Source organism: Sebastes fasciatus, chromosome 7 (assembly GCF_043250625.1).
Source record: "Sebastes fasciatus isolate fSebFas1 chromosome 7, fSebFas1.pri, whole genome shotgun sequence".
NCBI lineage: Eukaryota > Metazoa > Chordata > Actinopteri > Perciformes > Sebastidae > Sebastes > Sebastes fasciatus.
In genome coordinates, this window is record NC_133801.1 from 4373423 (window position 1) to 4398888 (window position 25466).

At 42.1% G+C, this 25466-nt stretch overlaps 1 protein-coding gene across 5 annotated transcripts in view; it reads left to right on the forward strand.

Annotated features, from left to right (window-relative positions):
• actn4 (actinin, alpha 4) overlaps positions 1-25000 on the forward strand; it is a 67981-nt gene extending 42981 nt beyond the window's left edge. The window contains exons 2-23 of one of the 5 annotated variants that reach the window (XM_074641113.1): positions 1237-1351; positions 3167-3286; positions 6460-6546; positions 8379-8466; positions 11100-11178; positions 11294-11375; positions 11981-12066; positions 15271-15363; positions 15524-15649; positions 15828-15932; positions 16077-16224; positions 16717-16867; positions 17090-17198; positions 17459-17599; positions 17896-18078; positions 18231-18365; positions 19439-19618; positions 20141-20287; positions 20868-20900; positions 22055-22135; positions 24360-24518; positions 24789-25000. In XM_074641113.1, the coding sequence (XP_074497214.1) occupies positions 1237-1351; positions 3167-3286; positions 6460-6546; positions 8379-8466; positions 11100-11178; positions 11294-11375; positions 11981-12066; positions 15271-15363; positions 15524-15649; positions 15828-15932; positions 16077-16224; positions 16717-16867; positions 17090-17198; positions 17459-17599; positions 17896-18078; positions 18231-18365; positions 19439-19618; positions 20141-20287; positions 20868-20900; positions 22055-22135; positions 24360-24518; positions 24789-24947 (2607 nt within the window). In that variant the 3' untranslated portion in view covers positions 24948-25000. Of the gene's footprint in view, positions 1-1236; positions 1352-3166; positions 3287-6459; positions 6547-8378; positions 8467-11099; positions 11179-11293; positions 11376-11980; positions 12067-13655; positions 13742-15270; positions 15364-15523; positions 15650-15827; positions 15933-16076; positions 16225-16716; positions 16868-17089; positions 17199-17458; positions 17600-17895; positions 18079-18230; positions 18366-19438; positions 19619-20140; positions 20288-20867; positions 20901-22054; positions 22136-23011; positions 23171-24359; positions 24519-24788 lie in introns of those variants that run through there. The other 4 variants (XM_074641109.1, XM_074641110.1, XM_074641112.1 and 1 more) reach the window with 4 other exon arrangements.
• The last annotated feature ends 466 nt before the right edge of the window (positions 25001-25466 follow it).

Sequence of the window (25466 nt, forward strand, 5' to 3'; positions counted from 1 at the left end):
CATAATGACATGGTGACAGCATTAGACCATTAAATATTTATTTGATTTGATTTATGTTATATTTTGATGACAATAAAAAAAAGCATAACTTTTCAGAGATTTAGCTATAAACAACAAAAGATAGAAATTCAGTTCAGTCTTTTCCCCAACGTGTGAAACCTCTTCTCGAACAAATAAATAAAGGATCTCTGAAAAAGTAAACAAACCCAACATCTCGACGCTGCTGCATGGCGCTCCGACACACAGAGAGCAGAGGACAGAAGCCTTCAGAGAGTTACTCGCCAAACGGAAAATCCACCCGCATTTGGCGCTTGTTAGTTTCGGACCCTGATTACAGGCATCGTATGGTACCTTCGGTACTGTAGAAAAAGAGTACCGTCACGTTTTTAGACTTTTGGCATCGACGCGGTACCGAAGTATCGGTTCTCGTGACAGCCCTATTTAGGACTCAGAGTTTAGGACTTGAGACTGATTTGTGACTTTCAAAACAATGACTTGGTGCCACTTCTGATGGTGATCTCTCAAAGTGGGGTATTAGAGTTTGGAGTGTGCAGTTTGACCTTCAACATGTTTTTTGGGGCATTTTTAAGCCCTAAATTAAGTAACAGGTCAAGAAAAAAAATTTGTTTTGACACATTGATTGATGAAGAGCCATAACTGTGATTTTGGCGTGACAGAGCTCTCCACAGTCCCGTGCCTACCTCAGTGCCACAAAAACTGCTTCACAATAAAATAATTCAAAACACATTTGTGAGGAATGCTGGCCAACCAGAAGCACAAAAACACGGATTCCAACCAGCTATTGATGTGTGAGATTTCTGCCGGTTGTGTCTTTTCCCCAGATGTCTGTGTTTGTGATTTGGTACACCATCCTGATATTTAATTACACGTTACGTTCAGTTTGATTTCGGTCTGGGTTTCACGTCGTAGAGGGATCTATTTCTAAGGTTTGCAGATGAAAAGGAGTAAAGTGTTTGTTGACTCACTTAAAGAGTGCATTGTTTTATTCATCATTTTATCTTTGTGACATATTATAGTTAAAATAGTTCTTTGAGATCACTCTTCGCTATCGGTATTGTATATTTCTTCTGCTACTTCCTGTCTCCTCCCCGACCTCCCTTCCTGTCTATTGAATTTCTTTTATTCTCGATTCAAAGCGTTTATTGTCATAAAAGCTGTAAAAACATGACGGCGCTGGCTCTGAATAATCACCACTTGTCTCCTGTTTCTGTGCAGACATTCACGGCGTGGTGCAACTCCCACCTGAGGAAGTCCGGCACGCAGATCGATAACATCGAGGAGGACTTCAGGGATGGGCTCAAACTCATGCTGCTGCTGGAGACCATCTCAGGTAAGGACGACCTCTAAAGCACCGGAAAAACTAAGCTCAGTGAAAGTTTTTAATTAAAGCTGCGATGTTTCACACAGGAGCCGCAGGGAAAGCCGTCCAGCCCACCACGCACGCACGCACGCACGCACGCACGCACGCACGCACGCACGCACACACACACACACACACACAGAGACAAACACAGAGACAAACACATGCTGATTTTCAAAGCTGTGTCTGAGCTGTCAATCAAAGTGTTTTCAGATGTTAAAGATGCACAACATCTCCAGGGCGTTTCCAACCTCAGTATGGATCACAGGCACTTAAAGGGACAGTTCATGTGTTTTGAAGTGGGGTTGTATGAAGTACTGATCCGTAGTCGGTGTATTACCTACAGTAGATGACGGTCGGCACGCCAACAGTTTGGAGAAACAGACAGGAGTACCAGCACGGGAGCAAAGCGATGTACTGCTGTGGACGGGGGCAGCAGCTAAACAGATTTTAGACACCTAAAAACATCGATATCAGTTTAAGTGTACGCTATATTTAGAATATTTTCACTGCTATTAGACAGCCCTTTCTGATGGAGAACTGAAGCTGTAAAAAAACAGTAATTTACCTCATAGAACACGGGGGTTGCCGGTCTACCGCTGCCTCGATCGATTAGTTTGATTGTGTTTTGGGCTGTACACATGTCGCATCTAAACAATTTTTTTTCCAATGTGCTTGGGAGGTTGCGCTCCTGTGCACCTGGCGTTACTAAGCAACCAAAACCGAGACCAAGATGACGATGATGAAGTCGCGATAATTTAGCAGTAAAAGCCTCGCTGACTAAACTAACACTAGCCGGTAAAATAGTGCGTGGGACAGATCATAAAGCTCTGAGTAGCTCTTCACTAAAATGATGAATCTCTCCTCCGTATATTTACTTTAAACTGATATTTACACAGCAAAGAAAAGACGTCTGCCGGCTGTGATTGGTTGTTCCCCGTCACATCACATACAATGCACGCTGCAGCGTTCAACTATTTTTATCTCGGGGCGTGACGGCTGACGGCCCCGAGATAAAAATAGGTGATTGGGAACGCTTGCATGCCGCGACGCTGTTGCTCTCACGTTTGAGCGCGCCGTCCGCATGTCTACATTGACAACAATGGATTTGGGGGTGCAAAAAAACGTGGCATGTGTATGGTGCATCCTTATTGTGTGACTTTGGTGTTATTAAAGGGTTAGTTTGGATTCACCAAAGTCACGTAATAACTCAAACACGGGGTCAAACTAAAGTTTTTTTTCAGTAGAGTCTGGTTGCTTTGGTGAGAGCAGGTAACGGCTTCAGTTCCCCGTCAGAAACACAGACTGTATATCTGTCTGACGGCGAGGTAAGCGTACACTTAAACTGATATTGATTTTTTAAAGTGTCTAAAAGGCGTTTTTCTGCTGCCCCCGTCCACAGCAGTACGTTACTTTGCTCCCGTGCTGGTACTCCTGTCTCCATCTACTGTAGGTAATACACTAACTATGGATCAGTACCTCGTACAACACCACATTAAAACCCCCGAACTATCCCTTTGAAGAAACAGTGGAAACACCCGGCTACAGATCATCTGTCATGGCCGCGGTCCTCTCCAGGTTTCTTGTGTTTAATTGCAGGTTGTAGCAGAGTAGATGAATGAAATCTGGCTTCCCGTTTCACGCCAACGTCGCTGCTGTTCCTTTAACTGTCCTGACTGACTGTTGTTCTGCTGAGCCTGTGGAAACATGCTCAGCTCTCGTCACCAACACAGCTCACTGTTTGTTTGTTCCCCTGTGTGTGTGTGTGTGTGTGTGTGTGTGCAGGCGAACGGTTACCCAAGCCTGAGCGAGGCAAGATGAGGGTCCACAAGATCAACAACGTTAACAAAGCCCTGGACTTCATCGCAGGCAAAGGAGTCAAGCTGGTCTCTATTGGAGCAGAGGGTGAGCTGGCATTCATGTGCACACATACAAATATAATAGATGCACATTACACCAAACACGTCCATCTGATGAGCTAAAACATCCCCAGACCTCAAACTACATCTCATTCCTCCATCTCCGTTCTTCTCAAGACAAACAGTAATGACCTTTAGACTCAGATGATCACTGAACAGGGTCTACCGGGCCTCTGTTTGGAGCTCAGTTAAAAGTAGGGATTCTTTTTGTTGCTTGTGATCAGTCTTTTAGTATTGGCTAAACCAAATCCAATATTTGTTTTTGTTAATTTTACCTCCGCATGACGGCTGCACAGCACACTGAGGCTAAAGTAATATTTCATTAAAGTAAGGGCTGTCAAACGCAAATTCGTTTTATTTCTTTAACGCATTAAAGCAACTTGGATGTAGAGTGAAGATACTGGCATCAAATGAAACTAAACAACCTGAGCAATCCATCGGTACCAACCATGTCATACTAGCTTGTCTCAAAGGAGGTTAAATAACGCTCCAAACTTACGCTACATTTTAGCGAGGAAAAGCTGTCATGGCCATTTTCAAAGGGGTCCCTTGACCTCTGACCTCCAGATATGTGAATTAGCTAACAGTTAACGCTAACTAGCTCTCGTCCTGCTGATTTCAACATAGATTTGTTGTTCACGATGAAGCATTAATCCCCTTGGTACCGAAATATATTTTTTTTCCATCACAAACTCAAATTCAGAGCATTAAGTTGATGCTCTTCTCTAATGACGTCTTTAGTTATTGCAGTTGTTACTAACAGAATAAACAGAACTGAACGGAGGTCCAGGTTTGGGGAACTATATCACTCTGTCCCGTCAGCTGGAGGACGGTGACCTTTCTCCTACTTTATCAGGACAAACGGGACGTTCCTGCCACATGACACGGCTGATACTGAAAGTTGCCCAAATTACTGCAATACTGCACACTCTGAACACACACACACACACACACACACACACACACACACACACACACACACACACACTCTGAACACACACACACACACACACACACACACTCTGAACACACACACACACACACACACACACACTCTGAACACATACACACACACACACTCTGAACACACACACACACACACACACACACACTCTGAACACACACACGCACACACACACACACACACACACACACACACACACTCTGAACACACGCACACACACACTCTTTCTGGCCTTCTATGAAAGCTGCCCACTAAAGGTCAAGTACTGGAAAGAGACGGAGAGAAAACTGCAGACTTAGAAGAAGGAAGAGGAAAAAATGGAGGGCTGGTGGTGAGGAGATGAGAGAGGAGGACGTCCTACACAAATAGTTGCTTCACCAGAAGAACATTTTCAACATTTAAATGCATCAATCTGGAGCACTTTGAGAGCCAGATTTATGAGGCTAGATGTGTGAAGAACTTAGTGCTCTAGTAAACACTTTAATCATAAAGGTCGTAGGGTTATGAATGCTGATGGCAAAAAGTCACACAGTATAATCATGCTAAACGAGTAGGGATGTTAATAATTAACTGTTTAACCGTTAACCGACATTAAGCATTTTAACCCATTAACGCTATCGGTTAAAACGGTTAAAAGAAATGTTAATAATGAACTCAAAAGCTGAGAAAAACTCATCACTTAAAGGAGGAAAGCTGGTCCACCTTAAGAGAGTCTGAGCCGGCGTTACAGATACAGGAAGTTGGCTCCCGTCTTGAGCTCGCTTGAGCGGAGGAGATGTAGCCTCGTAGCACTTATTCACCGACAAATAAACTGTACACACACTGTCTGCTACAGCTACGTTCACAGCTAGAACGCCACCGACAACACACACACACACACACACACACGGTCTGTCGGAAACTCGCTGAAGTTACGCTGCACTGACAGACTGTATGTACGGTGAGCACAAAGCTACCAACAGAGCTACAGATGCTAACGTAGCACAAACACACACACTGTCGGACAATCACTATCGTTAATCCGTGCAGACACACAGCTGACAACCTGCTAAACTAAACTTAATGTGCGGTGGAGACTTTTACTGGGAAAGTGGCTGCATGTCTGCGTCACTACACGCAGCATCGTAGCTGCTAAGTTAACGCTCCCGGACGGGTGAACGCGGGACTCAGTCTGTTGTGCTCACACACTGCAGCTGGTGCGAGGCACACATCTTGTTGGTTATCGGTTAACGAGGGTCGGTTATTGGTTAAGAACATTTTTCAAAATGAGCATCCCTAATCTGAGGTTAAGTGTCTTGCTCGAGGAGACTTTGACAAGTGACTGGAGGAGCCGGGGATCAAACCGCTGACCTTCCAATTGATTGGGCATCAACCTCGCATTTCTGCACGTATTGTCAAGAGAAAACAAATTGACTTGAAGCGTAAATAAAAGCTTCAGTTCAGGTTGCAGTTACGTGAGACTCAGTTGAGATGGAGCTGTGCAGACAGCTACAGCTAGAGTGAACAATCTAATTCAAACATCTTTTTTACCGTGTTGCTCTCTAGGGGCGTTTGCAGTGATTCGAGACCTTAAAGAGAAAGTGGGACAGGGCCGTTAAGTTTACTTCCAGCGTTCATGGGACAAACTGACAGCTGATTGATAAACTGGAAGATGACGCAGGTGAAAGAAGAAAGGAATGATGGATGCATAGTTTCAGTACTATGAGTGGAATGTGACCCAGACTACATACAGTACACACCTCCTCACTGACACACCATTGTGTTCATTAACCTGCCAGGTATCTCTGGATCGCGGTGGGAAAACTGAGATCATGATATTTGAAATACCAGACTAATAGCAGCTCAATTCATTTATTCATGTCTTTAGATGACGTTTTAAAGGCTAATATTGATTTCACTGCACACACCTTCACAGTCTAATCAATTAAATACCAATATTTGTCTCTTAAACGATCAACTGTATTTTATATCTTCAATAATTTAATGTATTTCATGAAAGAAATCCTGTTAAAGCAGCTCACCAGAAAGAGAAACCTGGAAGCTGTGGGACATGAAGTGCGGTTGTGTGTGGGCGTGTTGGCGTTATTAAATGAAAGAGCAGATGTAACGTTGTAAAAACAGTGAATCTAGATGCAACCAAAGAAATGTGCTGATTGATTGAGACAATTTTATTTATTTTATTTATTTTTGTGCAGAAATTGTGGACGGAAACGCCAAGATGACCCTGGGAATGATCTGGACCATCATCCTCCGCTTCGCCATCCAGGACATCTCTGTAGAAGGTACAACTTCCTGCTTTATGTGGGAGAGAGAGCCCTCTTGTTACTACGTTTTATAGTTTTGTGTCGTTGGATTATTTAATTTATCATCATTACTATTAGTTATGTGTCTACTTTTTGTTTAAATGTCTGTTAGTTTGGTGCATCTCAACAGATTTATCAGGCAGCCTTTTCCGACAAGGAACTGCAGCCGTTGTATCCATCTACGCTCTCTCCAAAGCCGCCAGACTCCATTGGAAAAAACACAAATCCTCGCAGAACACAGGAGTTGCTGGTCTACCGCTGTTTGTGCTATTGTGTGACTTGACAATAACACAAACAAACTAATCGAGGCAGTGGTAGACCAGCAGCTCCACCAGCAGGTTAAATTAGTGTTTTTTTCAATGGAGTCTGGTGGTTTTGGTGAAAGCATAGATAACGGCTTCAGTTCCCCGTCAGAAACATAGACTGTATAGCTGTCTCACGGCATGGTAAAGCCTGGTTCATGGTCGCCATAGTGAAGCAGACGCGAGGTGCGCGCGCCAGAAAATTGCGTCGAAGGCTAGGCAAGTTGTCGCGGTGCTCTGTCGTGCACCTCTACATTTTTCTAACTACACACCGACTGCTGCGCTGCACTTTTCGTCTCAACATGGATGCCTTCGGGGGAAAACTCGCGGAGCAGGTTCACCTGTACAGACGTCTCTACAGCTGTTCATTGAGAGACCACAGGGACGGTCACATGACATTAAATACTTGGAAAGAAACAGGCAACACACTGGGGAGAGAGAAGAGGCTTTCTGCTGCAGGCTGTGAAAGAATATGAGAGATCGTTTTGTAAAATCTAAAAAAAAAAAAAGGTCTCATGGAAAGAGTGGCGACCCGAGGGGAAGCACCGAGAGACAGAAAGTAACTTAGTCTTGGAGGTAAGCGACAGTAATTATTATAGTACACTGATGCATTGTTTGGCGGTACGTCGGTGTTTACTACTGTTGCCAGGCAACCTACTTTCCTTTCCGGTATCACTCGTTGACTTCTTGCTCATGGCGTTTTGGAGCATATTGCAACGAACAACGCGCTGAGCATAAACGCCGCTTCCGTGCATGCTTGTAGTGCGCGTGGCATCTACGGAGGCCTGCGCCACGGCGTCTCGCGCGAGTATAAACAAAGCTTAAAGCGGCTACTGTCGGTGATACACTGACTATGGATCAGTACCTCATACCCCACTTTAAAACACACAATCTATCCCTTTAAGTCTGTCAGAAAATGCCCATCACGAGTTCTCAGAGTCCAAGTTGACGACTTATTTTCTGTTACCAACAGTCTTAACACCCCGGACACTGATAAGCAATCAAACAGAAACAAATCCTCATCCTCCTTCACTTCCTGACGATGAACCAGCCGATTCATCACTAATCATTAATCGCTCATAAAGCCCAAACAACGATAGGTGTAGAACGCCTTGTTCATTCATTCTGCCTGATAAATGTTGACTTGGAGGATTGGCGCTCCTCCGTCAGCGCTGTGATGACTCTGTGGTGGCTAATTAAAACCGTCTGTGTTGAATTAACTCTGGTGGGCGTGGGCCACTAGAAGGAATATTGAGTCATATTTTTGATTCTCCATATTAGTGACTGATGTTTGTTCAGCCAGTAAACAACAACATCCTTCTGCTTTCAGTCCGCTGGTGAAGACTGAGTTCAGTTTATATTTAGCACGCTCAGAAACAGTGTTTTTCTCTCTGATTGAGCACCGTTAATGGAATAAAATAAGAGACTGACGACGAGACATTTCCTCTCTTCATTTCTGTTCACACACTAATCCAGAGCTCCTTTTCTTCTCCTCTCTCCTCGTTGCAGAGACCTCTGCGAAGGAGGGTCTTCTGTTGTGGTGCCAGAGGAAGACCGCTCCCTACAAGAATGTCAATGTGCAGAACTTCCACATTAGGTAACACACACACACACACACACACACACACACACACACACACTTTAAGTTTAGACTGATCTCACTTTTCTTTCTTTTTTTTTTTGCTCAAAGTCATTTTATTGGTATTCTGTACAAAATTCAATTAATCACAGAAATAATTGTAGAAACACATTATACCCCCCCCCCATCCCATGTTTCTGCTCCAACGAAGCCCCGTCCGTATAGCAATATAACTGCACCATTAAAGCTGAAGTAGGCGAGTAGGAGCAAATATGATTTAAAAAAAGTTATTTTTATAAAACGGTCGCTATATCGTGACAGTAGTACATGAAACAGGTAACCTGGAAAAAATCATGTGCCTCTGTTTCCTCCGGCATCTGCAAGATTTCACTTACTTATAATAATATATTATATATATATATATATATATATATATATATACTGCTATATATATATATATAGCAGTATAAAATAGCAGTTTAAAACTTCAATGTCAGTAGCAACCATTTTTTTAATGTAGATTAAAAAAGCTCTCCATAAAGCATAACATTTCTGAGCACACCCTCTTGTAGTATACAGTGACTCTGCTCCAGCACCAATTGATTTATGCGATTTTTATTACACGGCTGTGTTGAATACTCGATTCTGTTTGGTCAATCACGGCGTTCTGCGGTCTGTAATATCTGTATAACAGACCGTTGCTATGTATAACAGAACGTTGCTATGTATAACAGACCGTTGCTATGTATAACAGACCGTTGCTATGGGCGCAGCTCTGATGTTGAACTCTGGAGGACCGTTTTTGTGTCAAGTTATTGATTTCTTCAGTAATAGCCGTGTAATAAGCTGAATAATGTACAGCCAGCGGGTCATTGTTGTGAAATAAACCCCTTCAGGGCGATGAGAGACCGCCGCTGTGCGTCGAGGTGCAGCATCGCCCTGTCGGGGATTCTTTCACAACAAAGACCGGCTCGCTGTACATTATCCCTTACTTAATCCACATCCTAAAGGTTGGAGGGTGCTTCTCCTTCCATGAAGGAAGTAGTAGTCGTCTATAGATAAGAGCGATGCAAAAATGTTCATATTCTTTGCCTGGCGGCTGAGATGTATATATCTTGTGGTGCTACTCCGGATACTGCAGTAATAGCAGAAGGTTCTACGGGTACTTCCAAAAATTCTGAAAAGGTTTTTAAATATTGACGGCAAGAAACTATTTAGTTTTGGACAAAACCAGAACAAATGTGACAGGGTGGCTGGTGCTTGCCTGCATCGGTCACACATATCGGCCGATACTAACTTCACTTGAGACCAGTGAAGGCGATGCAAGACCTCACTTCTTTAAGGGTCTTTAGTGTTATTCTCCGGTGAAAAATCTGTTGACAGTTGATATTTTTGTGCCAGTTTTCAAGACATTTAAAGACCAAAAGGTTCTTCTTAAATTATGGAGCACTTCCATCACAATTCAAATCTTCATCTTGAGTTTAGTAAATCCTTTAACGGCGCTTTCAGGTTCTCTTGGGACATTTATGGTTAGCTGCAGTCTGCAGAGGAGCTTTCATGATATCAGAGCCGAACATATCATCATCTATTAAACAGAAACATCCAGACGCTCCCGTTTGTCCTGCAGCAGCTCACATAGCGGTATCTGACTGAACATGTTTGGGAATTTGTATGTATGTATCGATAGACGAACCATAAGATAGCACTGTCAGCAGCTCAGTACTCCTGAAATGAACTCCTGTAATGGTGTAGAAAGGTCGCCCCCTGTTGGAGAAACTGGAACACGTTTCACTGCTCTGAAGTCGTCAGAAGCCACTTCAACTGTTTTCAAGTTATGTCTTCAGACGATGTGACAGAGACTGATGCATCTAGCCCAAGATTTCTACCTGGATCCCTCTCTATGACCAAACAGATTTTCCTTTTTTCCTCCTTTAGTTTGTAGGTTTATTTGATCTATTTAGTTGATAGTTCAGTAGGAATTAGTATCAGCCAGAAAGTGAAGAACCTTTGAAATAGGAAAAAAATAGAAAAGAATATATACAAACTATTGCAAAATACGTGTAAATAAGCCAAAAATAATAAAAAATTTACACAAAAAGTAGTTTTATAGGCAGCTGAGTTTATGTGATTTATCATTGTCATGTTAATGTTATTAAGGCCCCGACACACCAGAAAGTGGGGCTGTCAGTCGGTGAGCGTCCGTGGCGTTCTCGCCGACCTTGAGACTTTAAAAACTAAGGGAGGATATCAAAAACAAAAAAAAGTTTCAGAGGCGTAGTTTCCTGCATTCTGGAGACTTTAAAAGAATGAAAACAACAAGATGATAAGCACACTGAAACGGCATTCTTCTGTTGCTGATAGGTGCGTGGTTTGTTTACATGACGTAACAGAAAGTGCATATTTAACTGCTTCAGTGTGGACAGAGAGGTTATTATAAATAAATATAATGATCACGAATATCTTGTTGGTTTCTTATTCTGTCAATAAGAAAACACAACAATGGAACGATATTATTCATCATTATAACGCACTAATAGCTCTCGATTATTAAAAATATAGATAATATTTAAATCCCTACGTGCATTTTTGGCTACGGCCACTAGGGGGGTTCAGTGAGCCAACACCTCAACTCATCTGTTGTCTCCTAACAGCTGGAAGGACGGTCTCGCCTTCAACGCTCTGATCCACAGACACAGACCTGAGCTCATCGATTACGACAAACTCAGAAAGGTACACGGCTTCACGCTATTTCAAACTATTGAAGCAACCTACAAACATTTCATTTCAAATGAGCAGTCATTAAAAAATGTATATCTAACTTCTGACGCTGTGATTGGTTGTTTAGGATGACCCCGTGACCAACCTGAACAACGCCTTTGAGGTGGCTGAGAAGTACCTGGACATCCCCAAGATGTTGGACGCAGAAGGTAGGTCTTCATTGTTATTACTGGATCGTCCTCCTGTGTATCTACTGAATGCAAAGTGTTAACGTTCAAACAACAAGTGGGCAGTAGTCTGATTAAGCAGTTAATTTGTGATTAGTTATTACATTTATTATGAACTGTTTGCAGGTCCCGATGCTTTCTGCTGTAGTCAAACTGTAACACAGACCAATCTAAACATCTAATTAAATCAATGTGTTGTAGTCAGTCATTCAATGTTTGTTAGATTTTATATAAACAACATTATATGCATGGTAAATTATAGTGTTTGAATTACACTGTAGCTTCTGGGGGAGCTGTATTTTTCTGTTGTGGGAGGGAACTGTACACAGAACTGCACTTTGTTATTGTCGTAATAGTGGTTATTTCCATAAAAGCACATAATTCAAATGATTATTTAAATTTAAAATCTTGTATTTGTATTCTGTTCACGTATGAATTGAGTTTGGATCGTCCTGTCAGCAGCTTGTTAAGTGTGTAATATGTGAGTGCATGCTGCTCCATGTGTGTCCTGTGCTGTTTGTATATATATTTATATATACAGTATATATATATGTGTGTGCGTCTTCATAACCACCGTCTCCCTTTAGACATTGTGAACACTGCTCGCCCAGATGAGAAAGCCATAATGACTTATGTGTCCAGTTTCTACCATGCCTTCTCTGGAGCACAGAAGGTACCCCCCCCCCCCCCCCCCTGACCTTGACCTTGACCTTTAACCCCGTCCGCGTTACTAACAAGGTGCTGCTTCCTGTCCAGCATGGCCTCACTCTCTCAACAGCGCTGCTTAAGCCCTGAGCCTCAACATGGACTCTGGATCTGTTGGGACACAAACACAAACAAACAAATAGTGTGAGTGGAACTGTGCTGATGAAAGCAGTAAATGTTCTGTCCACTCTATTGTGATTTATTCTATATATACAGTATATATATATATATATACACTATATATATATATATTCTGTATATATATATATATTAAAAAATAAATAAATAATAAAAACAATAATTGTAATAAATAATAATAAATGAAAAACAGCAATAATAATCATGAAAACCATGATAATGAAACATCATTGATGATTTAATGATAGCGAAACATAGTATTACTATGCTTCTTTTCCATATAAATATATAAACAAACATAATGTTAAAAGACACAACAAGAACACTCTTCAGAAATATGAAAATACATAAAATAAAAAAAATTAAAATAAATAGATACTGAATTATAAAATTAATATATAAATATAAAAAAATAAAATAAAAAAATGATTGTTATAAATAATAATAAATAAAAAACAGCAATAATAATCATGGGAACCATAATAATGAAACATTGATTTAAATAAAAAATAAATAAATAGTAAATTTAAAAAATGAATACTGAATAATACAATTTTAAATACATATATATATATATATATATATATATATATATATATATATATATATATATATGTATATATGTATATGTGTGTGTATATATATATATATATATATATAAACAATAATTGTAATAAAAAATAATGAAACATCATTGATGATGTAATGATAGCGAAACATGGTATTGCCATGCTTCTTTTCCATATAAATATATAAACCAACATAATGTCAAAATACACAACAAGAACACTCTTCAGAAGTATGAAAATAAATAATATATATATATATTTATATATATATATTAATATATATTAATATATATATATATATATATATATATTAATATATATATATATATATATTAATATATATATATATATTAAATTACATAAATAAATAATAAAAACTAATTGTAATAAATAATAAAAATAAATGAAAAACAGCAATAACAATCATGAAAACAATAATAATGAAAATAATATTATATATTTAATATATAACTTCACCTACTCAATGAATCAAACTGAAGGAACCACCTGATGAGTGTGTTTGTGTCCCAACCTTGAACTTGTGGCTCCAGTGTCCTTCAGCTCTCTTCAGGGTGACACTCGTCCTCGTCATCCTCTCCTCGTCATCCTCCTCTCCTCGTCCTCCTCCTCCCATCAGGGGGGGGTGGGGTGGGTGATGGTAACAGGAGGAACTTGAAGACCTAAAGAGGGAGCCACTATCTCTTCACAACCTTCGCTCTCACATCCTGTAGGGAGCGATGACCATGTAGCTTTGGGTATCTTTGGCTTCACTCTCTCTTTCTCTCTCTCTCTGTGTTTTCCTTCCTTCGCCAACCTCTCTCTGTCCTGCTGGGTGCTGGGTGATGCGTAGACATCGTGGGTACGCTGCGGCCGGATGAGAAGGCCATAATGACATATGTATCCTGCTTCTATCATGCCTTCTCTGGCGCACAGAAGGTGAGCTTCTCACGCTGCAGACTCACATTAACAGGGTTTCCATCAATCATCATACAGAGGGTTTTATTCCCAGATAGCGATCTGTTTCCTTTAGTGAATATCAGCTAGTATCAGAAAATGGGTCAAAATCACAGGAATATACTGTTGCTTTATGCTGCTTTATGTTTCCCGTCATTGGATACGACTGAAGAGGAAATCAGGTTATAGTTTTATAGAGGTCATCTCTCTGGAAACTCAGAGTAAGTCAGGAGATATCAGCAGAGTAGGAGCATGATGGGAACTCTGACAACAACAATATCAAACGCTTTCTGATGCTTCTGTTTCGGGTTCTTTGGACATCGACTGTGTTTCCCTAAAAGAGATTTGCTTTATGGGTTTTGAGTTTAACGGGTAACAAAGCAGACCTTTATTACTTTGGGAAACGCTGGTTGATGTCCCTCCAGTTTCTCTTCAGCTATTAACACTTCTCAACTCTAAATGTTTTTTATTGTATGATATCATTTTGTATATATATGGAATATCTTAGACTTTAAATATTTAAACTCACCATGTATGATAGAACAAATGAAAAGTTTGTTGTACAGAATATAAATCAGCTTTAAGTGTGTGTACTGTTTGTTTTTATTCCAGTGGTTCAGTAGTGTAATAAGACCGTAGGCAGACCTACTGATGTGGACTACAGCGCTACATGAACCTGTAACTAGACGTACGGACTGACTCCTGAGTTGTGACAGGAGACGCATGGAGCTTTAAAACACACAGATTGATTTTTTGGCACATTCAAACTAACCATGAACAGCTGGAGCATGTTTTTATTAGTCATTTGGCTTTTATTGATTTGAGTTTATGTGCACTTTTTTTAATAATCAGTGACTTTATGGTCAGATTATACGACGGCGTTTTAGGGCCATTGTAGGTTAAAAAAAAAAAAAAAAATTACGGAGCCGGGGGAGGGGTAATATTGTGAGAAAAACTCGAAATTTCCAAGATTAAATTAATAAATTTACGAGAAAAAAACGTGGATATTCTCTGAGATTAAAGTGGCAAAATTTACAATATTAAAATATCCAATTTTTTTTCTCGTAAATGTGCAACTTTAATGTCGGAGAATATTCAAGTTTTTTTCTCGTAAATTTGCCACTTTAATCTCAGATTATCCTCGTTTTTTTCTTGTAAATGTATGACTTTAATATCAGAGAATATCAACGTTTTTTCTTGTAAATTTATGACTTTAATCTCAAAGAATGTCCATTTTATTTGATTTTTTTTACCTACAGTGACCCTAACACGCCGTCGTAGATTAATTCCTATTCACTGCCTGTGTGTGGAGTGTGTTCGCACAAATCTGGAAAGCAAAAGCTATTAATTATTCTAACGTTGGTGATGACAGCCCAGGTCGAGGTAGTGATAAGGAGCAGTAGACGCTTATTTTCAGTTTGTTTGTGTGACTTATAGTGAATAGTCTCACTAAGCTTTGACTGTTTTATCCAATCACTGTGAGCGCTACTCATCACCGTGTCTCCTGATAGGCTGAGACGGCCGCCAATCGTATCTGCAAAGTGCTGGCTGTCAACCAGGAGAACGAGCAGATGATGGAGGACTACGAGAAACTGGCCAGTGAGGTGAGGTCGAAACCTTTCAGCATGTTTAATGACCTGACCTCACATTTCAGATACACCGGTCAAACGATGTTAAGACGTTCTGGGAAGACCTGAGAACGTGTCGGAGCCTCTTTTCCAACGGATGGTTTGTTTTCCTGGCTGACTTCCTGTCTGCCTCCAGCTGCTGGAGTGGATCCGTCGGACCATCCCCTGGCTGGAGAACCGAACCCAGGAGAAGACCGTGAATGACATGCAGGCCAAACAGGAGGACTTCAGAGACTACCGCTGTGTCCACAAACCACCCAAGGTAGAGAACAACTTCTGCAGTGCTTTCTGCTCCCATAAATATGCAGAGGAATATGTGAGAAGAATCTTGATCTATGCATACTTGCCAGCTTGGATCTATGTCCTGACGCTGCATTCAGTACTTATATATATAAGAGGTTCTTGTTTTCTCTGCTGAATGTGTCCCCTCATGTCTTCAGGTCCAAGAGAAATGCCAGCTGGAGATCAGCTTCAACACTCTGCAGACTAAACTGAGACTCAGCAACAGACCTGCCTTCATGCCATCAGAGGGACGCATGGTGTCTGTATGTATGCAGATCATAGAACTCATTCGTATGAAAAGAGTCCACATCTGAAAACATTTGAATGTTATTATTAGTTGTTATAGCCTGCAGAAAATCTGCACAGTTGAAGGATTACTGTCAGTAACTGCTGCTGTTTGGTGTCAGGATATCAACGGAGCGTGGCACACTCTGGAGGGAGCAGAAAAGGGCTACGAGGAGTGGATCCTCAGCGAGATTAGACGTCTGGAGAGACTGGAGCATCTGGCCGAGAAGTTCCACCAGAAGGCTGCTATCCACGAGTCCTGGACCGATGGTACGTAAAGGGTTAACACACACACACACATATATCCACACTGGGGGAACAAACTGTACACTGTGCTGAATCGCCTTTCAGGGATCAAGTTGGATCCTCTTCTTTTGCTATACATCTGGCCTCCAGACCGTTAAATTAGCAAAATAAAATGCCAAAAATCCCCCCCTAAAGAGCTGTACTCAGGAAATCGCCAATACATTCGACCATCCTCGTCCTCGTTATCATCTGCTCAGGAATTCGCTGGCTTCCGCTGCACATCAACTTGTAAATGAAAGCGTAAGCGCTGATTTAAGTGGCCTCCGTATGACTTAAATCTGACTTGAGCACTAAGGCCTGCAGTGTGAACGCGGCCTAACGCCACATTCACACCAGAGCAGCGGCGAAGTGCGGCCTGCGGCAAGAATCTAAAAAAAAAAGCTGAAAAAGTTAACACCCCCGGCATGTTCAGAGACTTCCAGGTTCAGTGGATGAATGAATTGTATGTGCATGCAGGTAAGGAGGCCATGCTGACCCAGAAAGACTACGAGACCTCCACCCTGTCAGAAGTCAAGGCGTTGCTACGGAAACACGAGGCCTTTGAGAGCGACCTGGCAGCCCATCAGGACCGAGTGGAGCAGATCGCCGCCATCGCACAGGAACTCAAGTAAGGAGGAAGAAGTGTGGAGTGATGAACGGCGTGTAAAGAACAGTAATACCAAAGAGAAGGAACTCTGGTGCTGTTTTGACATCAGCCGCTAGATGGTGCTGCTGGGCGCTGATGTTGCGATGAAACAAACAATTGACTTTAACTTCTTATCAATATACATTCTTTGTTAATACTCACTCTACAGAACTGAATCATTCACCTCTCTGTGTGTGTTTTTAGCGAGCTGGACTACTACGACTCTGCCAGCGTCAACGCTCGCTGTCAGAAGATCTGTGATCAGTGGGACTCCCTGGGAGCTCTCACCCAGAGCCGCAAAGAGTCGCTGGAGGTACGACTAATGTGTCAGTCTGTTGTGTGTGTGTGTGTGTGTGTGTGTGTGTGTGTGTGTGTGTGTGTGTGTGTGTGTGTGTGTGTCATGGTGGACAAGATCATAGGACACTGAATAATTTCCCAGTGATGCATGATGTCAGGTGATGTCTCTGTACTCTGTCCTAGGATCAGCCGCCTCAAGTATTAATATCCACACGTTGAAATTCTTGCCATTAATTCAATAAAGTTAATTTTGATAATCTGTTTTCTCGCCAACAGAGGACAGAGAAGCAGCTAGAGTCGATAGATGAGCTTTACCTGGAGTACGCCAAGAGAGCGGCGCCCTTCAACAACTGGATGGAGGGAGCGATGGAGGACCTGCAGGACATGTTCATCGTCCACAACATCGAGGAGATCCAGGTGAGCGGTGCAGACAGGTGCAACACCTGAAACCGCCTCAAATACTGCTGAGGTCCAGGAAGAAGAGATGAAGCAGTGATTCTGGGGGTTTAAGTCAACACAGACCATTAGACGATGGAAAACTGCGAGGGGTCGAGACCTTGAACCTTTGTTAAACAGGACTGGGAGCAAATGAACATTTATCTCAACAAACATACAATAGTTCACTAAGAGGTGTAAACTAGATCATAAGATGGATTTTATTCTAGTTGCTGTCTGATGAGGTAAAACCAGATGTGTGTTGTTTCCTCCCTCAGGGTCTCATCACAGCCCACGAACAGTTCAAGTCCACCCTGAAGGATGCCGACAAGGAGCGCGAGGCCATCCAGGCCATCCAGGCGGAGGTGCAGAAGATCGCCCAGAGCAACGGCATCAAGCTGAGTGGAGCCAACCCATACACCACCATCACACCCGAGAGCATCGACAGCAAATGGGAAAAGGTGGGCTGTGCTTTTGTAATGATTCTCATCATGTTGCATTCACACCAAGAGCGAAGCAAATTGTTTTTTACTTTATTAGTAAAAATGTCTGTAAACACACGTCTCTGTTTCAGCTGTGAGTGTTTCTAATGTGTGTGTTTGTGTGTTTGCAGGCGATGGACATGGTGCCTCAGCGTGATAACGCCCTGCAGGATGAGCTTAACAAACAGAACTCCAACGACAATCTGAGAGCCAAGTTCGCCACACAGGCCAACGCCGTCGGCGCCTACATACAGGAAAAAATGGAGGTAATGGATTAGCCCACGCAGTCGGTCTGACCGACCGACCGACTGTCACCACACTGTTGAAGCGGTTCATGTTTTGCACAGCTGTGTGTAGTTGGTCATAGTTTACAGGCCAACCGTGAGCTCAGAGTCGGCAGCTTTAGGAACAGTTTGAAGTGTGCTTGTTCACTGTGTTTATTCATGTTCTAGGGCTGTTAATCAATTAAAATATTTAATCGCAATTAATTGCATGATTGTCCATAGTTAATCACGATTAATCACATTTTTTATCTGTTCAAAATGAACCTTAAAGGGAGATTTGTCAAGTATTTAATACTCTTATCAACATGGGAGTGGGCAAATATGCTGCTTTATGCAAATGTATGTATATATTTATTATTGGAAATCAATTATCAACACAAAACAATGACAAATATTGTCCAGAAACCCTCACAGGTACTGCATTTAGCATACAGATCAGAGGTCAGAGGTCAAGGGGCACCTTTGAAGATGGCCATGCCAGTTTTTCCTAGCTAAAATTTAGCGTAAGTTTGGAGCGTTATTTATCTTCCTTCGCGACAAGCTAGTATGACATGGTTAGTACCAGTTGATTCCTTAGAGTTTTTCGTTTCATATGATACCAGTATCTAGCTTTAAAACTGAGCCCGGTTCAACCTATAAATCACAAGTTGCGTATATGCGTTAAAGAAATTAATTAAAACAAATTTGCGTTATTATCGTGTTAACTTTGACAGCACTAAACTCTACACATCAGAAGCAATAAAGTGCTGCATAAACATCTGTCAGTCACCAGACAGAGTTACCTGTCGGTCTGTATAACTTCCTGTTTACTCCTCTGGTTCGTTGACCAGAACCAAAATACAACAAGGTGTATGTTTTTTCTCCTCTTGGTCCCGACTAAATTAACCGATTACCGGTGTGAAAGAACGCTGAAGTCACAGAATGAGGTCTTTATTATCACACATGTTAACTCTAGAAAGGGTTTTTATTTGCCGGATAGAGATTTCACACTGTGCTGCATCTATAAACTGTTCATGTGTAGGATTAACAGGACGGTAAACTCTGTGTGTCGGCAGGAAATCGGCAGGATATCCATCGAGATGAACGGCACCCTGGAGGACCAGCTGACCAACCTGAAGGACTACCAGACCACCATCATGTCTTACATGCCTGAAATCAACACGCTGGAGGGAGACCATCAGCTCATCCAGGAGGCCCTCATCTTCGACAACCAGTACACTTCCTACACAATGGAGGTAACACACACACACACACACACACATCTAATCTTTTTGTCTGTTCAAAATGTTCCGTAAAGGGAAAAATAGCCGACAAAATTAAGAGAGAAAACATTTTGACTTAAATTTGATGACTTTCGGTGACTAAAACTGAACTAAATGTTTTGACTATGAACGATAAAAATGACTAAAAGGTCAGTGTATCTTTTAGTCATTCGATTTTTCCTTTCACAAAAGGATATTAAAATACAAAAAATGAGTGGTTATTGATTTTCATTTTAAAATACAAAAATTTAAATTCTTTATCGGGGTCAAAAAGGGATGAACTAAACTTAAAAAACGGGTTGATTTTAATTTTTTTATTTCTAAAAACAAAAAATTAAATCATAGAAGACAGAAACGAAAAAGAAAAAAAAAGTTTTTTCATATTCTGCGACCGGAAGTTGCTCTAGAGCGCGTATGAGGCGTACAAGAAAGTAAAGAGAGTAAAACTCTGGTGTGTAACATGTTTCCTCTCTCTCTCTCTCTCTCTCTCTGCAGCACCTCCGTGTGGGCTGGGAGCAGCTGCTGACCACCATCGCCAGAACCATCAACGAGGTGGAGAACCAGATCCTGACAAAGGATGCCAAGGGCATCAGCCAGGAGCAGCTCTACGAGTACCGCGCCTCCTTCAACCACTTTGACAAGGTCAGGGGCCGAGCTCTGGGGGGGCCGCCGCTTATTCATTTATTATTCATACTCACTGTATCACCGTGTTAAAGAGGCTGACAGGACAAGCAGTACTTGGGTTGGGAGCTATTGTTTGTGCCATCAACTACACAGTAGCTCTTTGTTCAAAGTAGAAGTTTGGAGACATGTTTCAACTTCTTCTCTCTATGCTGTTTCCGTCTACGAGGGACGCAGGATTGTTTTCCCCCAAAAGGGGGCGTGGTCATGAGAGCCTACTCTGGATGACGTATTGCCGGTCTGATGTATGTAAACAACAATTATTTAATTAGATTTTCTTACCCGTTATATGACAGCATAAACCATGCAGAGCAGTAAATATATACTGTCGTTTTAATTATACACTGACACGTTGCACGCCACTTCATCCCAGTAAATTACATACCAATGATGATTCAGCACCACGCACACCTTTAGCTCTCAACCCAAATACTTATTATGTTATATAATAATCACTGGCAGTGTGTAATATTACTGTACGTTATCAGCTGGATTTAGCCGGTTCTATATGGATATGTAACATGAGTGAATGAATGTTTAGACCTTACAAGGAGGTGAGAGAGGAGCCAAGCGTGTGAGTATTCACCCTGATGTTTCACACTGGAAGAGCACATGTTGGGAAGGTGTTGTGTTCAGGTGTTGGCAGAGAAGAGTGTTTCGGTGTGTTCAGGTGCCGTTGGTGGCTTTTTATTTTAGCTGAGTGGGCGACGAGTGAGGAAATGATGTGGGCATCCCATCATAGATCCATGAAACAAGACTGTTAGTTAAAGGGCTAGTTAGAAGTGGCGTTGTATGAGGTACTGACACCGTCATTTACCATCTCACACCACTTATGTGTGTGCGTCACTTTGTGTGTCACTGGTTCATGCTACTGTCTGACACTCACCCATCACATCTCACCAGAGTTTCTGGTGTTCACACGACACATCTTGTGTTCCTTTACAGCACGACACTAGAATCTTTGAATATCTCAGTCTACTTTAATAGTATCCTACTGTAGTTTTAATCAGAAAACATTTTAGTGAGTTTTTATGTTGCTGTGAATTAATTTGAATTAGGGCTGTCAATCGATTGAAATATTTAATCGCACATTTTTTTTATCTGAATCAATCTAAAATTCAACCTTAAAGGGAGATTTGTCAAGCATTTAATACTCTTATCAACATGGGAGTGGGCAAATATGATTGCTTTATGTAAATATATGTATGAATTTATTATTGGAAATCAATTAACAACACAAAACAATAACAGATATTGTCCAGAAACCCTCACAGGTACTGCATTTAGCATAAAACAATATGCTCAAATCATAACAGAGGTCAAGGGACCCCTTTGAATATGGCCATAGCAGTTTTTCCTCACCAAAATTTAGCGTAAATTTGGAGTGTTATTTAACCTCCTTCATAACAAGCTGGTATGACATCTCGTTATTATCGTGTTAACTTTGACAGCCCTAATTTTAATAATAATAATTGAAATAACTGGAGATGTGTTGAAAAAGGGTCCATCATGGCTGCCTGTTGAGTCGTGTGCGTTGACATTGTCTAAACATCCATGAATGTCTGTCCGTCCCTCCGTCCGTCTGTCCCTCCATCCTACATGTCCTCATCGTCTCATCGTGCATTGCTGTGGATCTCATGGTCACCTCACCACCACCATCCCCTCGTGTCGCAATTGGTTCATCCTCATGACGTGGCGCTCTGTCATTGGTCGTTTGGCCGACCTCAGGATCACAGCGGGGCTCTGATGGCCGAGGAGTTCAAGGCCTGTTTGATCAGTCTGGGCTACGATGTGGAGAACAACAAGCAGGTAGGAGCGAAAGGAGGGAAAGGAGTTGGTGTTTTGTCGGGTCTCTGAGCAGGAGAGCAGAGCGGAGATCACCGCCAGTTGGTCTGAATTAACGATAAAGCGTTTTCATTGATTGTGTAAAGACACAATGAGAAGGATTTTCCTAAAACAAAACGATGTATTAGAGATTACCACGATTACTAATATGATATCATCATGAAACAGAAATTTATGAGTTTAAATATACAAATGAGGCATGATCTAACGCTAACTTTTGGTAAATTTAGGAGAAATCTACAGACTCAAATAGACAGAGTAGTAAAATAAACATTTAAATGTGTATTTTAGTCTGAAAGAAGTTATGGAAGCCCAAAACCTCAAAATGGAGCAGTGCATGAAAACAGTGTTTTAACCTGTAGTGTCTCCTCCTGCCTTGATTTGACAAACTTAATGATTCTGCTTGTATAAAACGACCTGGTCGGTGATGAGTCAGCGCTCCTGCTCTGAGGCTCGTGATGAGCTCGGGGGTGGGGGGGTCACTGGGTCAGACGGGGTTTGGTCCGTCAGCATGGAGGACAGAGAAGAGATGTAGCGTCCCTGTTTGTCCACCGGGGGTCTCTGTTGCTTTGTGCTGTTTCAGGCTCCCTCTCGCCTCTCGTCTGTCTGTCAGGTTTTTACTTTCGCTGTTAACTGTTTGTGCTTTTTTATCTCTTTCACCCCCCAAACATCACTCACTCTCTCTCTCTGCAACGTTTTGATATCTCTATTTCTGTTCATCACTCTTTCCCTCTTTTCATCCTCCTCTCTGCCACTTGTATATCTCTGACTCCCCTCTCTCATCAACCTCCTCCCCCCCTCGCCGTGGCCTTTGCTGCTGTGCTGTGGCGGTCCCCACAGAAGCGATCAGGACAGATGGTCTCGGAGGATTTCCGTGCTCTACTCATTTCTACAGGAAACAGCCTGGTACTGCTGCTGCATGATGCTCTCCTCTCGCAGGGTGTCCGCAGGTCCAACAAACATCAATTCAAAGCCTTTAAATGACGGCAGTGAATGATCCCAGATCTCCCATCATGCTAGATTACCATTTAATGATTAGTGCTGGATATCCATCTATATCTATCTTGTATAACCAAAGAACGTATGTTGCTAAGAAGTGAAAGGCGATGGTTTGTTCCATTGCAACATCAGTGTTTCCACCATTTTTGGACTGAAAGCGACTACCGGACGCCAGTAAAACGTCCGCCTACAAAAAGCCGTACAAAAGTAAAACAATATTCTATTGTCATATTTAATGTCTCTACTGAAATGGCCTGTGTTGAACGATACGAAAATATTATAAATATGCATACTATTATAACTATTTACTTATTTATTTATTAAACTTTTTGCCCGGCTGCTTCCCAGAGGAGCATAAAGTGAGCGATGGACATAAATGGAAGTGAGAAAAATCCAGCACACAGATCAGAGGTCAGAGGTCAGAGGTCAAGGGACCCCTTTGAAAATGGCCATGCCAGTTTTTCTTCGCCAAAATTTAGCGTAACTTTGGAGCGTTAGTTAACATCCTTTACGACCAGCTAGTATGACATGATTGGTATCGATGGATTCTTTAGGTTTTTTCTATTTTCATATGATATCAGCATCTTCACTCTAGCTTTAAAACTGAGCCCGCTACAAACTCCAAAATATCGATTGTGTTAAAGAAATTAGTGACGTTAAAACAAATTTGCGTTAACGCGTTTAACGTGTTAAAGTATACATCTATAAATATTGGCTATTTGTTTGAGTTTAAATTATATTTCGATGTGATGTCCACCTGCAGACACCCTGCTCTCTCTCTCTCCCTGATCCTCTCGCTGCTGCTTCTCTTACTTTATCTCATCTGTGTTGCTTCTCTACGTGCTGCCCGTCTTCTCTAGTCGGTCGCTACTGACTGAAGGAAAATATCATTTTTCACGAAGACCATCCAAATTATACGCAGCTGTTTGTCCTCAGTGTCCTCACCTGTCTGTCTCTCCCGTTGATATTAACCCATGATGTCATGTCGTGCATGTGTCAAAGTGTGAAATATAAAATATTTGGACCGCAATTAACAACTTTTACATCTTCTCTGTACTGACTCTGACTCGGTCCATTTCCTGGAGGTCCTGATGTTTTACACACTTTAAAGTACTGTCTGTGTGTGTGTGTGTGTGTGAGTACAAAGTGCTGTCTCTCCTGGGTTAACCTGTTGTTTCTCGGTTGCCAGGGAGACAGTGAGTTTGCTCGCATCATGGGCATAGTGGACCCCAACGGCAGCGGCGCCGTCACCTTCCAGGCCTTCATTGACTTCATGTCCCGGGAAACAACCGACACGGACACCGCAGACCAGGTCATCGCCTCCTTCAAGATCCTGGCCGCTGATAAGGTCAGTGTGGGTTTTATCATGCACAATCATGCATTGTTTTATTAGTTTGTGTCTTTATTTTAAATTAAACATAAAGCTCCCGTTAAAAAGAAAACCAGATGTTCTAATTAAAGTTGCCGAGGCTTTTAGGAATTTTATTTTCCTTTTTTTTCCGCTTTCTTTTAAAATGTAGTTGGTTGAACATAATTGAATACAATTAGCTTTAATCTCAATGTGGTCTTTAGAGACATGATTCCACACACACTGAACCTTCCTCTCGGTTTCTATCAGACCTTCATCACCCCCGAGGAGCTGAGGAGGGAGCTCCCCGCCGACCAGGCGGAGTACTGCATCGCCCGCATGGCGCCGTACACGGGGCCCGACGCCGCCCCCGGAGCCCTCGACTACATGTCCTTCTCCACCGCCCTGTACGGAGAGAGCGACCTGTAGAGCAGGCTAAGAGGAAGAGGAGGGCTGGACGGACGAGGGAGGGAGGGAAGGAGGGAGGGAGAGGAGGAAGAAGAAGAGGGGCGGGAAGGTAGAAAGTTATTCTGTGCGTAGAGAGGACGCCAGGAATCGAGCGTTTTGGAAGAATTTGAGTGGCGGTTGTGAGGTGCCCCTGCGTGTGCCGGTTTAGAAATCATCAGAAGTGTTTTTAAGACTCTTGTTGAGCTTGTTGATATTGATAGTTGAGTTTTTGGCCTCTGTGGAACGTTTTCCAGCTCCGTCGTGTCGTAAACAGATCAAGAGTTAATCGTATATGAACAGGCATATCCAGGGGCAGCTGTGGGACAGTTGCTCTGTAGTGCGGGTCCTTAGCTTCACCCTCTCTGCCTTTGTGGGGTCAAACTGGGGAGGGACGGGGGGGGCACAAGCTAATCTGATACTTATGCTAATTTTTGTTTATTTTATTATAATTTCTTTCTTCTTGCCAGAGGGGGGTTCAGGGCCGGGGCAGGGCGGCGTGGG